Genomic DNA, 18,709 nt, shown 5'->3' with positions numbered 1-18,709 from the left:
TGATGAGGCCCTATCAGTAAAAATGGTCACATTGTATATTATGTCCCACTAATGGTCATGGGCCTCCTCTCTTAGGCGAGAGGGAATGGTCTATAATCCCCACGCTAGCCCAATGCGTATTGGAGACTTTGTTTTTTTGTTGGTTTATTCTATTTGCTAGCTTTTCGGTGAAGGAACAACATCTAGATGATTTTTCTATTTCGTCTCTGAAAGTGGATCGAAATGAAGATAAGAATTTATCTGATAAATTCAGATGTCCTTTTTATATAGGTATTTCAACGAATTTTTGAGCTTTTTTATAGATTAGTGTTATTAAATCTTTTAAAGTGGAAAGCTGATAAACATATTTAGAAAACGCGATTTCAGTTACTTTATAATGATGCTCAATACTCGTTAAAATATCTTCTTTAGTTTCAGGACCATTTTTCTGCTACACTATTATTACATTTTCAAATTCACATCAATACCTTTCCAATTCTTCGTTTAGACAATTTTTCTAACGTTTTAAGGCATTTGAAATTTATTTTTGGCATTCGGGGATTCATATCGGCTGCAGTTCCTACCCTTTCAATGTTTTCTATTGAAGATAGAACTCTCTCTATATTCTCCATTATGTCACTTTCGATAAAGCCAGGTCCAGGTCCAAGTCACAAAGCCAGTTGTTTTAAAGTAAGATTAAATATTTGTAAGCTCACACAAACAGAAACAGCAAAAGTGAAAAAGCGGTTGAAAATACATGTTGTCATAACAATGCGATCCGTTCTACATAACAAAATTATTGTCATCTCTGTATTTTACTTTAAAATACATTTTCTAAAGGTTACTTGTAAATTTCTAGTTATTGCAATAATACAATAAATAATTACCTATCAATAAATAAAAGATATATGTATGTGTACCGTTATAGACGTTTAAAAATTTGTTATTATTATACTTTTTTAAAGGATAATACAAAAAAAATACGTTTATTTTGGAACATAAGATCAACATGGTATCACTTATTCCACGTCATTAAATTCGAGCCGAAAGAAGACAGATGTTGGCCGAAAGAAAAAGCCGGCGTAAAAAACTCTCGGTACTCTTTTAAAAAAAAAGCAAATCATCAAACAATTCTACAATATTTTATTTAAAACAAATATAGCAAATTCATTAAGTAGAAGTAGCCTGCCCAGCACTAGTCCCAGGCCCTTTTTTCAACTAGATAATCACTAACTTTATAGTAAGCCTTTTTACACAGCTTTTCTTTAATACATTTCTTAAATTTACTTAATTCCTCTTAGAGCCTCTGGGATTTTATTAAAGAAGAGTATCCCTTTTCTCAAAAAAGAATTACTAACTTTAGACAGTCTCAATAGAAGGTATTCCATGAGATATCACTTTGTATTTTGTCATTTTCTGTCTTAGCTTAATCTCACCGTTAAAATGTCTATAAATCAAAGCTTTTCGTGAGTAAAGATTGAGCAAAGTCTAAGTGCGCTCTATAGATCTTGTCTTAAGACTCTATGAACAATCATATTCTATAGTTTGTAAACTAAAACTCGGCCGTTTGTAAGATTTATAAACTTGGTGTAGCTGCGCTTTTCACACCCAACTACTAAGCGACAACACAACAGTTGAAATTAAAAACCAGCTTCAATAAGAATATTTAATTACATACAACGCAAGTAAATTAAGGTGTAAATATATCTAGTAAACATTATATTGTTTATTCATCCTTATATTTTGACCAATATATTGAGCCAATTAAAAACCACTGTAAAATTTCAATTTTAAGTACATCCAGATAATACAATAAATACTGATTTAATTAGCATAAATGCGTGATGTTTTCTCCAGATTTTATAGATTTTTAGAATACAATAAATGAATAATTTAAGGGCTACAGTTATTTTAAGTTTTCTTTAAAATCATACTAATATCATCTTTGACCCTCAACCCACCAAAACAATACCTACTTAGGATTTTGTATTTTTCTTTACTTATTGCTGAAAGTGAAATCCTTTTTAACTGCCACAACGGATCCTTTATCAGATTAAAGATTAAAGCTTTTCAGCTAATAAAAGCTTAACGTGCGTTAAACAATCTTACAAACGCGATCCTCTTCTGATTTAATGAAAATATTAAAATAATTGTAGGCCCTTAACACAGTAGAGATAGTAATACTTATAAAGAATACTTGAAAAAAAAAAAGCTACAAAATTACAAAATCTTGAATACAAAAAACTTCGCACATGTTTCTGAAAACTGTGCGTTTTTATAACGAAACGTTTATGGAATGTATTCATCGATTCTCCTCATTTTACTTTTATTTAGTCACATCGACATCTAGATCGTAAGGATCAAACTTGGCTGCGTGCCTGCTAAAGTAAGAGAATCACACTTTAATTGACATAAGTACTTGAACAATTGCTTTTCCGATTCTTACTGATATGTGGCGTTACCCTTAAATTCTTAGGAGTATATAGTGATTACTAAAATAAGCTCTAAACTAAAATGCTTTGATCTAAACTAAAGTAAAACTAAATATAAAAGCATCATTGACAAATTCTCGTAAACCCATCCAGTTCACGCTAATATTTGGATAACGTGATTAAAATCCTCTTACAATCTAAATTTGTATAAAACAACTAAGAATATGTGATATATAGTTGTAAAAATGTTTCATATAAATTATTGCTAAGGAGTCTCACAAGGCACAATATTAGGCCACAAACTATACACTGTCTTCAACAATGACGAAACATCTCGAGCAAATCGATTGGCAACAGTAAAGAGATTCAAGGCACTACTAACCTTAAATGGAATGTTATTAACAAATTCGCAAAACTAACATGATTAATAAATTAACGATTACTATAAATTCTTACTTTTTTATAATTTTAAACTCGAAAACATGAACGTTAGCACCTTCCATAGGAAGTGAAGTCTTAGTCTAAAGCATCATTGTCTGTATAATACAATACTTAAGTACAATACGTTTCTAAGTGGTCCTTCCGAGTCGGTGCTTAGAGCTAAGTATGACCCCAAAAATGTATCTGATTTGAGTCATAATTGGATCTAAGTATCGCTTCTGAATCACAGGGTAAGAACAGATGGAATGCTGGAAAACTAATAAAGTAATGGAATGCTTGACATAATTAAATTTATTGTCTATGAAGGACAGACTAATACCTTATTTAAGTTCTCTCAAATTATGACCAATTTTATCAATACGTTAAGGCCATTAAAGGAACTTTTCATTTCTAACCAATGATAAATGCGATGATGATACAATCTGAATGTTTCAGTAATATTTACCGATCATTTTTATTGAAATCCAAGATGACAATAATATTATAACAAATACAATTTCTGTTACTAAAAAACTTGATGACTTGAAAGGAGTTAATATATTTCCAAATGTTAATCAATTGAATCGATAACAATTACGTTTTAATAGTACTGTAAACATCTAGAAACCAATATTTAACTGTTTTTAAGGTATTGACATAGTTACAGATAGAAGTGCAAATACGCTAAAAACGTGACACACATCAAAATTCATCCTAAAATGGACAACAAAATACGGCATAAGATATAGCACAGCAATAAAGAATTTCTAAAGTCACAGTTTTCTTGAGCATGAACTGGAAAACATGGAGTAAAAGTGCAGTAGATGATTTTTTTGTTTCAGGCGGCAAACGGGCAGGAGGCTCACCTGATGTTAAGTGATACCGCCTATGAACATCGCACAGTCAGAAGGCTCGCAAACGCGCTGCCGGCTTTTAAGAATTGGAACGCTATTTGCTTGAAGGACCTAAAGTCGAATTGGTTCGGAAATACTTCAGTGAGCTGATTCCACAATCCACATACTGGTGGTGTGCGAACTGCCTTTGATTTTTATATTAGTTGGTCGTGTCCACAAGATGTTATACAATTTTGAACTAACCAATTTGACTTGACTTTGCTTTGATGATTTCGATCTAAGCTTTTATGAATATTTACATAGATAGCATCATTGCCATATTCAATCTGTGAAAAAGGTTATTTTTATTAATTATATATTTATTTTAAAACAATAATTGTGATTCATGGATAAGCTTATTTTGGGTTAGAGTTGCAGTGACTTTCCCCGTAGTCCTTTCCTCTTCCCCGTAGTCCTTTCCTTTCCTTCCTGGACGATATCTCTTGACAATAAGGCTGATCACTTCTAATCACTTTTGTTTTATGTTACAAAAATTGCTTTACTATGCCTTATAACCAATTTCATTTCATTGAGTACTACCCTCATTTTAGCGTATTAGCACTACCCTCACTTTTCTTCATCCGAAACCTTTGAAGTATGTACTAGAGATGAAGTATCTGGCCATCGTCCTTTGCCAGAGGCTGGTAAGTGTGTTCTTGGTCCTGCAGGGTCACGGCTGTAAGGTCTACTATCTCGTCTTGGTCTTCTTGGTCGAATCTGAAAGATTAGATAGACTAGATTAGACGCTGTTTCCGTTGCATCCGGTGAAATCACAATAAGTCTAAAAAAACTTTTTTTTACTCTTAAAAAAATCTATTTAATTTAATATTCTCCAAATCTAAATTACCTATCTTCATCAGGCTCGCTCGAAGGTTGTGAGTTGCGACTGGCTTCAACGACCGGTAGACCCGCTCGTTGGTTCGCTGGACGAACCGTTATTATTAGATTCGACGAATTCGCTACCATCATGTCTGTCACCTGAAACACATAAATAAAATAAAAAAATGTTCCATCATTTTATGTATACATTACAATGTAATTACATTTTGGAAACCCTTTAAACTAATAAAATCCTGTAAAAGTTAAGTAAATATTCCCGGCTCTTCTATAACAAAGTTATCTAATAATGCAATTCACGAAGACGCGCCCCACCAATTTATGGTTGAAGGAATCGCGGGGGGCGGGGAGTTTGCTTCGAGCGTCAGTTGCGAACCGTTAACGGTTTATTGTAGTGTGCGTGTGTATAACACTCAAATATACCGATAACACTCAAACATAGACGGAAACTAGCACACATATACTATAAACGGTTAGGAGAAATAGTGGGGCGCGTCTTCCTGTACTGCACTATCTGTATATGTATAATGGATTTTTAAATAATAAAAAAATAAGAATGTAATTTTATATGCATTACAAGTTAGGTCTCATTAGCATTTCCAACTCTGCGTAAATGTGTTAAGCCAGTCTCTAAAAGATTTTGAAATTGCGGTTAGCGGGACGATGCAGCCTATTTTAATGTATTATAGATGAAGCGTAAAAATAAAAAAAAAAATAATACATCATATTAATGATTTCATTAATTACAAACACACATATCAGTTGAAATGCACTCATTCCTAGTCTTTCCTTTCTTTCTTTCAAAACATGTTGAAGTGAAACAGTATTTAAGAGACCACTTGATCTTTAATACATCACATCTTTTTGTCATATATTAAGATCGATTTAAATCGAATTACATAATATAATAGAAATACAATTAAACCCCGATGAAAGGAACCGTACAATAACAATTATAGTCTTAGACCTAAATTTATAACATTCTATTGAGTAAGGCAAATGTTGTCACCTGATCCAAGGTCTTATTAGAAACGTCAATTCCGTTGACCTCTAACACTTCATCGTTGACTCCCAGTAGGCCCGTGGACTCAGCCAGCCCCCCAGGCACCAGTCTGGAGATGAAGATCCCCGGGGACCGTTCCACACCATTTGGCGTCACTCGAACCGAGGTTCCGTCTCTGGAGGGACAAAAACATTTTCTAGTTTTCTCGTAAAAAAGTACAGCAGACACAATTTTAAATGATGTAAATGAATTCTATGTACAACAATACAATACAATGTACAAAGGAGATGAGAACTTGGAAAAACTGATCGTAGAAAAAGAAAGACTGATCGATTGGTAAAACAGAAGACAAAAGACCACTAGGTATACACAAACCAGATAAATCGACCGAGTAAAAGACTTCCTCAAAACTAGACACTGTCATACGGAGCTGGAAAGTTTCCTTGACTTGAGCTGCCGACTGAAGAGAGAGGTTCAGGATAAGAGCATACCTTATAAAAAAGCCAAGCGGTCTGTCTGACCCATGTTTGAGCAGCTTCACCCTTCTACATGTTTCTGGTACTATATCAACATCAATAATTGCCGATACCTGAAATAACAATACATTCATTTATTTTATTTAGCAAATTTCTAAATCGAAATGCCTATTTGTGTACTTGTGTGTGTAACTAAAGCATGTGTTGTTGTTAAAATCTCGATTTCGTGACTTTAAATGACGTTTTATGAATATCTTTTACATACGTGTATATATTTGAGAACTGGCAGTAAATGTAAAATAAGAAGCATTCAATGTATATTTCTTTTTTGACGTTCATAAGTGTACATTATATTACCTAAATGAATAAATTATTTTTGAATTGAATTGAATTTGAATAATGATATTTGTTTATATACCAGTTTTCTGCATTAATAGTAAATGGAGTAATGGACACTAAAGTTCTTTTGATTCGACTATTGACAAGAAAAGCTCTTTTAACGCTTCTAACAAGCTTCTATAAAAATCAGTACATCATCCAATACATTTCATTGTCTTGTAATATACATAAAGAAGGGCCAGAACTAGGCTGTTGCACAGTTCTCCGTTACCAATGACAATGTGCTTACTGAGTGCTATCTCAAACACTATCGACATCTTTTTTTACATTTACTTATTTAATCAGTTCTGATTCTGATGACACACAAGAACTGGCCTGGAAGAACTGCCGCCACTCTTTTCAACCGCCAAGTTTTTTTCTAGTAAATACATCCTTGTAAAACAATATATAAATACGGACACCAATGTTTATAAAATCTTTTCACAGCCGGGTTTTAACATAATTTCTAGGAGCCTAAGCAGTACAAAACCTCACCATTCTAAAGTCATGAGGGTTGGATATAGCGAGGCCCTTGTTCTTGGCTGGCGTACCACTCAGTATCGACGAGATTATATTCCTAGGTCGCATCGTACCATAGCCATTTAGTTCTTCTAGACTGTCACCTGGAATTCAAAAGATACATGTCATATACATTACATTACATTATTATTGCATTATATTCTATGTACTGAAAAAACTTTTTTCTTAATTTTTAATTTCTATTTTTTGTAAAACTTATGTTTACTTTAATTGTCATTTTAGATGGAAGATTTTGTAAATTAATCAGTAGATTTAGTACTGTGCATGATGTCGTAAACTTAATAAATAAATAAAAAACTTCGCAGGCGTATTTGAAACAGTGCTACTATTTCTCGTAGACTAGCTGTTGTAAGGACCATATCTCTACATATATAAAATCTGTTCACAATGTTTGTCCCCATACTCCTCCAAAACGGCTCGACCGATTCTAATGAAATTATGCATATTCAGTAAGTCTTTTAAGGCTACTATCTTTTACACCCCAAAATGATTATGGATGTCCACACGTCCACATGTATGCGTTTTCTGTGTCGGTATTTATTACGCTTAAACCTAATTAAATCAAAGATAAATCCCTACCAAGTTCTCATCAATAATGATATCTCCCAGAGAGTTTGCGTATCGTTATTTTCTATGCTTAAACAGAGCAGTGCATATATCATCGGGATTAAAACACACCCGAAGTGAAAATCGCTTAACAAGAGAGAACAAGTATTAATGCCATACCATCGACTATGACTAACAGAATCCAAATTAGGCATTGAACTAGATAACTGTCTTTATTAACTCTCACAGTTAGCACAATATCTAAATCTAATAATATATAATTTATTTGCAAAGAAATTGGTACAGTCTGCTTGATTAATTATAAAACAGACAGCCACATAAAAAAAGGGATGCACATGTCATAATATTGTTTTTTTTATATATTTATTAACACTTCATGTACAATAAAAATATTGTAAATAATCACATAATATGAATAATGTATAATAAACTAATTTTGACGTAACAGATATTTTAGCTATCAAATATACGAATACTTGTCGTATCCAACATTCTGAAATCAATTCGGGTACATATTTCATAAAACAATAAACAGAAAATTACTTTCACTTCATAGAAATATGATTTGTATATTATAATTTAATCTGTATTACGCAACTATCAAAACCTCTTGATCCATGACGTAAAATCTGGGTGACGTCAAGCGTGATGCGCACACAACGATGATCACACTTTCGTGGATTAATTAAAGTAATTTTCTAGGACAAATAATTTAAGCTCTCTATAACTTAGTTCTCAAGCACAGCTCTGCAATATATTGCTAGAGGGCTCTTTTCTTGAATGGAATTTCTTATTCCGATTTAATGATGATGAAACTCAGCTGCTGGTATTTTGTAATACCAGCAGCTGAATTTTGTTTTAAACACATTCCATGTTGTACATGGAATTTGTTTAAAACAATTTTGAACACATTCCATGGTGAATACGGTAGAGATGATGGATGACGGATGAGATGCAGAGAGACCGATCAAAATCAGTTTAGATTTAGAACCTTCCCTGATAAACTATATTCCTCTCTTATGTTTTGTCTTTCTCCCTCTCGTGACACTTTACACGTAACAAAACATTCTTTAAATATGTTAGGCCTGAGGATATATGGTACATAAAAGCCTTTGACCTTATATGTAATAAGTAATGAATGTTCAAGCCCTATAAAGGCTAGTAGCCTAGTCCAACCATAATATTGGTAACAATTAATTTTATCATTAAATAGATATAAATGTATAATGTGCAGTTTTGGCCTAGTGGCTTTAGCGTGAGACTCTTTTCCTAAGGTCATAGGTTCGATGTTCCCCGGCTGTCCCAATGGACAGAATATTAACATTGTCGACCCTTATACATTCCCAAGTTTCAAAATAAAACATTGTGAATATATAATAAAAAATCTCTCTATTTTGTATTAAAACTGATTACAACTATATATGTATAGTTATATAGGTATCCTTTAATTAATAAATATAGCTTTGCTATAAAAGCCTAAACATCAATTATTTAAATAATGTTTAGTATATTTTATTTTGCTAAGAGACGCAAGACACACTAATGACAATAAAAAAACGATGACACTTGATTCTAACCTGTTTAGTCATTAGTGAGTTGCAATAAATGAGTCGAAGAGAGAAGACGTGTTTGAGTTTAATTTAACAATATGTGGTATTAGTATAGTGGTAGTTATTTGAATATTGAACCTTAAGTGACCGAACATTTGGTCTTTAATCGAGCCGGATGAAGTAAACGTGCAAAACAAAAAATAGTGAGCTCGGCCGCATTCCTTAGATAAGGAACCGGTTTTTGATGCATTGAGTGGTCGTTTTGCGCATAGAAAGAATAAATGTGAATAAGTGAAGAATAAAGACGTTTTGAAGTTTTAAGATATATTTAAAATATAAACATTATATATTTAAATAATAATGACGACAACAGTTAGTGCTGAACAGCAGGTGCTTTTAAATAAACTAGAAGATTTAGCCTCAAAAATTAAAAAAACCGAAGTAAATTTTAAGAAAAGTCCGAAGTCAAGAATAACTACTGGATATATTCGTGCGAGGCTGGAATGTATTGAAGATTATTGGAGGTTATTTAATGTAGCACATGAAGATTTGTCGTCATGCACTCCTACGGAACAAAGGGGAATATTACCCTATTTCCTAAACGAAGAATATTATAAATATGAAGAGTTGTATTTGTATTTTAAAGCCGATATGTTGGACTTATTAAGTAAGAATGTAATTGGTAGCCAAGAAAGTTGCAGTAACCACCAGAGGTTAAGCACCGAAACAAATTCATCTTGTGTAAAACTGCCTCAAATCGAATTACCCGTATTTTCCGGTAATTATGAAGATTTCTTAACTTTTCAAGATTTATTTTTAACCCTCATCCACAATAATAATTCGCTTGCCAATGTACAAAAGTTGCACTATCTGAAGTTAAGTGTTACGGGCGAAGCAGCTGCCTTGTTAAAACATATTAGTGTAACAGAAAATAACTATGACCAAGCATGGAATATTTTAAAGAAGCGTTACGGAAATAAGAGAATAATTATAAATTACATATTAAAAAGACTGTTTAACCTACGTAAAATCAACACACAGACATCAAATCAAATTAAAATAATTTTGGATACAACAAGTGAGTGCTTAAATAATTTAAATAACTTAGGAATATCGACTGAGTCTTGGAGTCCGATTATAATACATGTAGTGGTAAATAAACTTGATCAAGATACGCATAAAAATTGGGAAGAATACATATACAAAGATGACTCCGACTACTTACCAACTTGGGAAGACCTAAAGAATTTTCTAGAATCCAAGTATCGAACTTTGGAGCTAGTAAACACAACTAACCAAAACTGTTCAAAAGATCTAAGACAAATAGTACAAAAGAGTTTTTACGTGGCTAAAGAAGGTGTTGATACTAAGCCCTCATGCTCCTTCTGTAACAAAGACCATTACATTCATAATTGCACAGATTTTATTAAGCAAAGTGTGGAAGACAGACATAATATTGCATTAAAAAACAACCTGTGTTTTAATTGCTTGCTACCAAATCACAAGGTGACTGAATGCAAGCGACACATTTCATGTAAGTTATGTGGAAGAAAACATAATTTTCTTCTGCATTTAAAAAGGAAACAAGAAGCTCCTGCATCACTAAAAACAACTTCATTAACATCGCAAGATATTGAAACAAAGGTAGTATCACATTATTCCAGCGAAGAAAAATCGAGTCAAGGTGTTTTATTGGCTACTGCACTAGTTCACGTGAAATCAAGCTCGGGTGACTATCATACACTCCGTGCCCTTGTTGACCAGGGTTCAGAAGCGACTTTTGTAACAACCAGAGTCGTTGAACTTCTGAACTTAAAGAAAGAGAAAGTCAACGGCACAGTTTCGGGTATCGGTGAAGAAAAGCATTGCCTTAAGTCTAAAGTCCAGCTATCTATTAAAGCTAATTCTACTTACATTTACACTGAAGCCTACGTTCTAAAAACTATTTCATCATTAATACCTGCGAAGAAAGTAATTATTAATAAAAGTGATTTACTAAATATTGAGTTGGCTGACCCTACCTGTTTTATGCCAAGTCGAATTGATTTATTATTGGGTGCTGGTGATTTTGCAAAAATAATAGAAGATGGGTTAATCCGTCTTGAATGCGGTTTAGTAGCTCAGAAGACTAGTCTTGGTTGGATACTGTCTGGGAAAACCCTATGCTCCAACTATAAAATTAATATTACAAGTATGCACATTAAAGAAGACAATGATTTACTGAAATCTTTTTGGGAAATTGACAAAGATTTATTTAAGAAGAAAGTTATATACACAAAAGAAGAAGAAGAATGTGAAAGAATTTACTCAAGCACAACCCAAAGAGACATTGACGGTAAATATATTGTACAACTACCACTAAAGCGAAGTAAAGAAGATACTATTAAGCAAGTAGGAGATACTAAAGAACAAGCAATAAAGAGATTTCAGCATCTAGAGAAAAGATTAAATAAAGATAAACAATTAAAAGATGAATATACAAAAGTTATAAAAGAATATATCGATTTGGGTCATATGAAAGAGCTTGAAGATCAGAATGACTGCAATACAATTTATCTACCTCATCATGCGGTAGTAAGACAAGACAAAGATACTACGAAGGTTCGAGTAGTCTTTGATGCATCAGCAAAAGGTTCTCAAGGGTATTCCTTGAACGATACAATGTTGGTTGGTCCTGTAATACAACAAGACCTTCGAAGTTTAATTATCACATGGAGACAACATTATATTTGTTTTGTCGGTGATATAATGAAGATGTCCGAGGAACACACAAAATTACAATGCATCGTTTGGCGAGACAATTCAGATGAAATATTAAAAAGTTACCAATTAACGACTGTAACATTTGGAACGGCTGCAGCTCCATTCCTAGCTGTAAGAACTCTATTAAGGTTAGCCGACGATGAATGTTCTAGTGACATTAAGTATTCTGAAGCTATGAAAGCAATAAAAGAGTCATTTTACGTTGATGATTTAATGGGGGGTCATGAAGATGTAGAGAAGGCAAAAAAGTTATGTGTTGACATTAAAGAGATATTAGAAAAAGGCGGTTTCAAAATAAAAAAATGGTCAAGTAATTCTGAAGAAGTACTACAACACATTCAAGAAAACACCAAAATTGAAGATTCATTGGAAATTAAATTAGACAAAGTTATTAAAATCTTAAGACTTACTTGGGATCGAAGAGAAGATGCATTTAAAATAACAGTTAACTTACCTTTACTTACCTATCCTATAACAAAAAGATCTATCCTGTCTGACATTTCCCGTTTATTTGACCCTTTTGGGTGGTTATCTCCTGTCATCATCATAGCAAAAACTTTTATACAAAAGCTATGGCTTCTAAAATTTGAGTGGGATGATGAACTTCCTGAAAATCTAGTTAAAGAATGGATAGATTGTAGAAATGACTTACCAGCTCTACGACATATTAAAGTGCCTCGTTGGTTTCATATGTCATCAAACACGAAAGAAGTACAAATTCACGGCTTCGCAGATGCCTCAGAAAAGGCGTTTGCAGCTGTTGCTTACCTGCGAGTAGTTGATGAAAATAATGCAATCTATGTATCAATGATTGCATCTCGAACAAAAGTGGCTCCTCTAAAACAGCTTTCTATTCCAAGACTTGAATTGTGTGCTGCTGCATTGCTGTCAGAATTAATGGAAGAAGTCACTGAAATACTAAAAGTTTCCATCGATAATGTTTACGTGTACACCGATTCCATGGTAGTGCTATCTTGGCTTCAATCTCAGCCGGGTAGATGGCACACATTCGTCGCCAACAGAGTGGCAGAAATACAAAGATATCTTAATAGTAGCAAGTGGAATCACGTACAATCATATGAAAATCCAGCTGACGTTGCCTCCAGAGGAGTAAAATCCAGTGAACTTAACAACATTGACTTATGGTGGAATGGGCCAGAATGGCTTAAACATGAAAGAATACAAATCTCAAGAAATTATTATATACCTCAGACCTATGAAGAAGAAGAAGAAGGAAGTGAAAAAGAAGGTTTTTATCATACCAACATATTACAGGAAGACGAAAAATCAATATGGGAACGATTTTCAACCTTAAACAGATTGAAAAGAGTTATATCGTACTGTATGAGAATGAAGAAAGGAAGCAAGAAGTTACATATAACAACCGAATAAATGGAAAATCCATTACAAAGGTGTTCATTTTTATCAAGAAAGAATATATCAAAAGGACATAGAAGACTTGAAGAAAGAAAGAAAAGTCAAACCCAAAAGGTCACTGTCAACATTGTGTCCTTTTCTAGATGGTATATTAAGAGAAGGAGGAAGACTGCAGAATGCAGAAATTTCTGAAGTTAGTCAACATCCAATTATTTTATCTCAAGAAGTGTAAACGTTTCGACGTTACTAGCATAAACAGAAGCATGTCTAAACTCCCGCCCCATATACCAAAAGAGAAAGATTTCATGTAATCTGCATGATATTTTTTATTAATACAGTCCACTATTCGAAAGGAAGTTCTTCAAGTATTGTTACATTTTTTTTATAAGGTTAATAAGCATTGTTATTTTTTGTATAAGGTTAAGTATAAGTTTAAGTTCAATATAATATAATGTAAAGCTTTAAGTTAAAAACAATCTGTTTTGGTGGGCGGTATGTTTAGTCATTAGTGAGTTGCAATAAATGAGTCGAAGAGAGAAGACGTGTTTGAGTTTAATTTAACAATATGTGGTATTAGTATAGTGGTAGTTATTTGAATATTGAACCTTAAGTGACCGAACACTAACCCATACAACGGCTTTTTTTTAATAAGGAAGTTAGATAATAAACATGTAGAGGGAATTGGCACTGCCTTTTTGTTTTGCCTTGACTGACTGACACTTTATTACCAAAGACGCCGATATTTAAAAAAAAATGTTGAAAGCACAATACTGATTACTTAAATCATGTATGCGAGTTATAATTACTAACATAACAGTAATCGTAATCTATGCGCCCGCCGGAGGCTGGAATATTTTTGCATAAACTTGGCGTCCAAGTGTTTACTGTAATACTTTTAATAAATCTATTAAAATACATTAAATACCTGCAAATGAGTCACAGTTTCAAGTGTGACTCTAGACATTAGATGGCTTGTATGATTGACGCTTTATATATTAATCAAAATCAAATTTTGATGTTACTTTGATTGTCAAATTTTCTTATAGATTCCCAGAGTTGTAAAATATAAACACAATGAAAAATTGAATCAGTCTCTAACCGAAGGAACCTTAGAAATTATTAATTTCAGTATTAAATTCGTATCTGACATCTGTGCTGATGATGTTAGGTAACAAGACGACAAACAAACTAATACCCTGGCAAACAGAGTTACTCTAGTGGATCGCTTGGCAATGATGCTGTCGCCGAGCTTGCAAGGAGAGGATGCGGCTGGCCCATACCGGTTACTTAGACCCTCTCGCAAATACAAACTTGGAATCGCCAAATATCCACAAAATCACCTTTGGTCGCAAAACGCGGACTGCAGACAGTCCAAAACAGCACTGCTAACAGCAAACCTGCTAGTAACAAAGCGACATCTAAGCCAAAAAAAAAAAACAACAACAAAAATAACAAAATTATTCTCATAATAAATAGGGCAAAATGACGGTACTATTAAAATAATTCAATGAAAAGGAAGACAACTGGCGGCCTTATCGCTTTAGAGCGATCTCATAGGCAGCCAATGTGAGAAAAAAATTAAATAAGATAAGGTTTGCGCAAGAAATAATGGACCAAAGCAAAGAAGTTAAAACACATGTAAACATATTAAAGGAAAAAAGGACGCATGAATTACTATAATTTCAGACAATTAAAAAATATGAATTCAGTTTATCTGTGGAACCTGTTTGACATGTAGATAACGATACCATAAGCTCATAGGTGTGTCGCATTCTATGTTAATTCGTCGCCATAACAATGATGAACACGCTGTTTACGTCATTTCATTAATGAATGTGGCAAATGAGATTAGAGAGAATCGATGAAGGAAAATTATTCATTATTAAGACAGCAGACATTCACAGAAGTTGTATAAATCTATAAATCTGTTAGAATAATTAATTGAATCTGTAGGTAAATATTAATTGACTCGAGTTAAGTTCGGGGGCGTTTTTTTGCAAATATGATCTGATATATTATGTTAAATTAAACAGTTTGTTTGAAGCTGGGAAACAACTGGCTATAATTATTTAAGAGATGAGAAATTAAGATAACATTAGAGGTAGTGGGGTTGCGACGCTTAGCAAAAAAACTAACTTATTGAAGAGTTCTTATATCCAAGTGACACTTATGTTATTGGACATTATGGGAAACGAGAATGTTAAATTAAAATTTATGAGTGTGGAAAAAACGAAAGGGCTCATTTTGGCTTCAAGTGTGCGATGATTGTTTACATTTTGTTTACGCTTTTATATATTTACTAAAATATATACATCTATATGTAATTTAACTGAAGTTAGGTTACATAACTCTCGCTAAAATTAATCTATTTTTTTTTGTAACTTGTCAGATAACACATACAAACTTTTAAAGCCTGAGATTTCTATATTTGCTTTATAATTATTTGTCAATCTAATAGGCAAAATAAGCCTTTTATGTCTGACTCATGTCGACTTCGGTGTAAGGTATGCCGGTTTCCTCACTATGAATTTCTTCACCGTTCGAGCGAACGTTAAATGCGCATTGACATAGAATGAAACTCGCATAGCCGGCGATCGAACCTATGACCTCAGAGATGAGCTACGCAAGCCGAAGCCTCAAGGCCAACACTGCTCAAATTTCAAATAAAAAAATCAGTGGCGCTACAACTTCTTTAGGTCCTAACCTCAGATTTCTGAATCTATTTCATGATCATTTTTTAAACCTAATAGGCAAGTAGGTATTCAGCCTCCAGTGCCTGACACACGTCTTCGACTTTTTGGGTCTAAGACATGTCGGTTTCCTAACGATGTTTTCCTTCACTGTTCGAGCAAATGTTAAATGCGCACATAGAAACTCCATTGGTGCACAGCCCGGGATCGAATCTACGACCTATGAGAGTCGCACGCTGAAGCCACTTGGCCAACACTGCTTAAAATACGCAATAACACGTATTTTGTGTAAATCATTCATCAATTCCTTTCAATTTAGAATCGATATTTAAATCACTATGACTCCCATTAATATATCAAATCCAATAGATTTCCTAGAATCCAGTGGTTAAGGATACAAGCGATATACAAATAATATGAACCATTTTACCTACAAATATACGTTCACGTCCCGTTAGTTGGGATATATTGTATAAGTACTCTCACAATTAGTAGGTTTATGATTAGCGAACCATGAAGGAGTAGAATGAGTTGAAAATTGAATGGCTGAATAAAGCTAACTGAGGTCATCAAATTTAGGATTGGTGTTCGATATGTCAAATTCATAAAAATTTGTTTAATGGGTCAATTAATCTTTTAATTTTTTTTTAATATGTAATATTTATTTACATATTAAATTTTACACAATGGTTTGACATTAATTTATAAGAGACTAAGGGCCTGTTTCACAATGTATGGATAAAGTACCAAATAGCTATGCAACACATAAATTATTCGAAAGATAAATGTTCCAATTAAGATACTTCCCGGTTCATGACGAATAGCGCTATCTGACAGTCGTAAAACGCAAAAATACTGTTTATCCTACCAATAAGTAATAAATAGCTTATTTGGAACTTATCCGGATATAGTGAAACAGACCCTAATTGTCACTGCGGTATGTCACCTATGTGTATTTTATGTATGATTTTGACATATGGGAGTCATAAGTTGCACTAACTTGTTGCTTATCTCACCCTGACTTTCTTAGATTAACAAGCTACTTTAAAATTATTGCGATTGTGGAGCTCCGGGAGGAATCTTTGTTAAGCCAGCAAGTTATTGAAACATTTCAATAGTAATTTTAGTTGCCAAATATCCTTTTGACAATTTATTGGTTATATTAACCAAAATCATAGGTCCCGGTGGGTAAAAGTATAAGGTAGTTAATAACAACATCATCGGTTATTACGACTATTAGTTCTTAAAACCAATTATGAGTAGTCCGTTCAAGGTCATAATAACAGATTTTAACTGTATTTATTAAAGCTTTAGCTTTTTTATTTATTAAAGTAGGTAAGCAAACTTACTAAATTAGTTAAAAACTTAGTTGTACAATTTTCTATGCAAAGTTATGTAATCCAAATTTAATTATTTTAAAATATCTAAATACTACAAACATAATTAAGTTACCGGTATAATGTTTATATACATTGAAACTTAACTTTTACAGCAAATAGTGATAATTCAATAAATAAAAAATGTAGGCTAAGACATTTGTATGCAGGTTACAAGAAGCAATTCATTCAAAGCATTAAAACAATTAAGGTTCTTAATTGTATACTACTCAAGTTCTGCTATAACACTTCTCAATGTCCATAATGATTGAAAATCAATACACATATTTAAAAGAAATTGGAAGTCCCATAACCACTCAAGGGGAAAAGCAGCTTTCTGTATTTTATTACTATTAAGGCAAGGTACAAACTCAAGTACAAAATCAAGTTGCCAACCTAAATAATATACTAATCTGTCTATAATTGAAAATACATACCTTTTCTTTGAATTATAACCCTTAACAATGGCCGTGCAGTAAGTAATGCCCGAGCCAAATTATCATCATTATTGATTGGAAGAAGGTCACCATCCCGAGGATCAGTATAGCTTATTAAAAAGGTCACATCATGAAGTCCATGTAATTTCTCTATTAATGCTTTAAAATCCTCATATTTCAGTTTTTCTGATTTGTTTAAGGAGAATCGTCTGAATTCTGCATCAAACTGTAACAACAGAGTAATAACTATTTCTTAAAATTTTCATAATAATCTTTATGAAAATAATATACTTAAATTTATATCTAGAATCAGTAACATTTATAACACAGGAGATTAAAATCAATTTCAACAAGACAATCTGACTGTGTACAAGAATAAGTATTCAAGTGGCACATAGACTTCTACTCTCTTTTATCCTAACTTTCTTAAGGTTTAGAGTAAATACAGATGTATTTCTTCCAAGTACTTTGAACGCTAAAATTATAGTTGATTATAAACTTATCTCGCTGATCTATAGTAAATGTTTCACTAACGAAAACTAAGCCTCAAAGTACGTGATCGTTAACAGTAGAGATAATCAACAATCATTGTTTCATCAAGGGCAATTATTTCATCAAGAATACCCTCCTAAACTTGGTAAACAGATACCATATAATGCTTTATCTTAAACAAACAATTTCACCCACTCTTAACACCGTTTTAAGGTAAAAGAAATTAGAAATTTGAATACCTTAGTCTTTACTTCCACACTTTGACTGTCAATACGAGCGGCGATCTTATTCTTCGACATTTCGAAAGCATTTAACACTTACACTGACGAAAAAGTTTCATCAAAATATTTATGCACTTAATACAAGAATAAACATTGTAAAGTTTTAAAAAAACTATGATACGAGATTTTAACACCAACACTCGCGTCGAAAATTATTATAAATTAAAAGTAGACTTCTTATTACAGAATTTTTACAGCATTAGTAATAATCTACCAAT

At 32.9% G+C, this 18,709-nt stretch overlaps 2 protein-coding genes across 2 annotated transcripts; one reads left to right on the top strand and one right to left on the bottom strand.

Moving 5' to 3' along the window:
- Positions 1–1,631: 1,631 nt before the first annotated feature.
- Positions 1,632–18,665, bottom strand: LOC110999002 (partitioning defective protein 6). Its single transcript, XM_022267842.2, has 7 exons — positions 18,450–18,665; positions 17,719–17,944; positions 6,914–7,041; positions 6,056–6,153; positions 5,571–5,739; positions 4,572–4,702; positions 1,632–4,441 (listed from the first exon to the last, which is right to left on the bottom strand). The coding sequence occupies exons 1-7, from the start codon at positions 18,507–18,509 to the stop codon at positions 4,327–4,329; spliced, it is 927 nt and encodes a 308-aa protein (XP_022123534.1). The 5' UTR covers positions 18,510–18,665; the 3' UTR covers positions 1,632–4,326.
- On the top strand, positions 9,659–13,754 carry LOC111003086. The gene is made up of 2 exons (XM_045632563.1): positions 9,659–12,413; positions 12,801–13,754. The coding sequence occupies exons 1-2, from the start codon at positions 9,727–9,729 to the stop codon at positions 13,228–13,230; spliced, it is 3,117 nt and encodes a 1,038-aa protein (XP_045488519.1). The 5' UTR covers positions 9,659–9,726; the 3' UTR covers positions 13,231–13,754.
- Positions 18,666–18,709: the final 44 nt, after the last annotated feature.

The sequence above is a fragment of the Pieris rapae genome, chromosome 20 (assembly GCF_905147795.1).
Source record: "Pieris rapae chromosome 20, ilPieRapa1.1, whole genome shotgun sequence".
Lineage (NCBI taxonomy): Eukaryota > Metazoa > Arthropoda > Insecta > Lepidoptera > Pieridae > Pieris > Pieris rapae.
The sequence above is the reverse complement of the archived record's forward strand: the minus strand, read 5'-3'. Positions and strand labels throughout refer to the sequence as shown.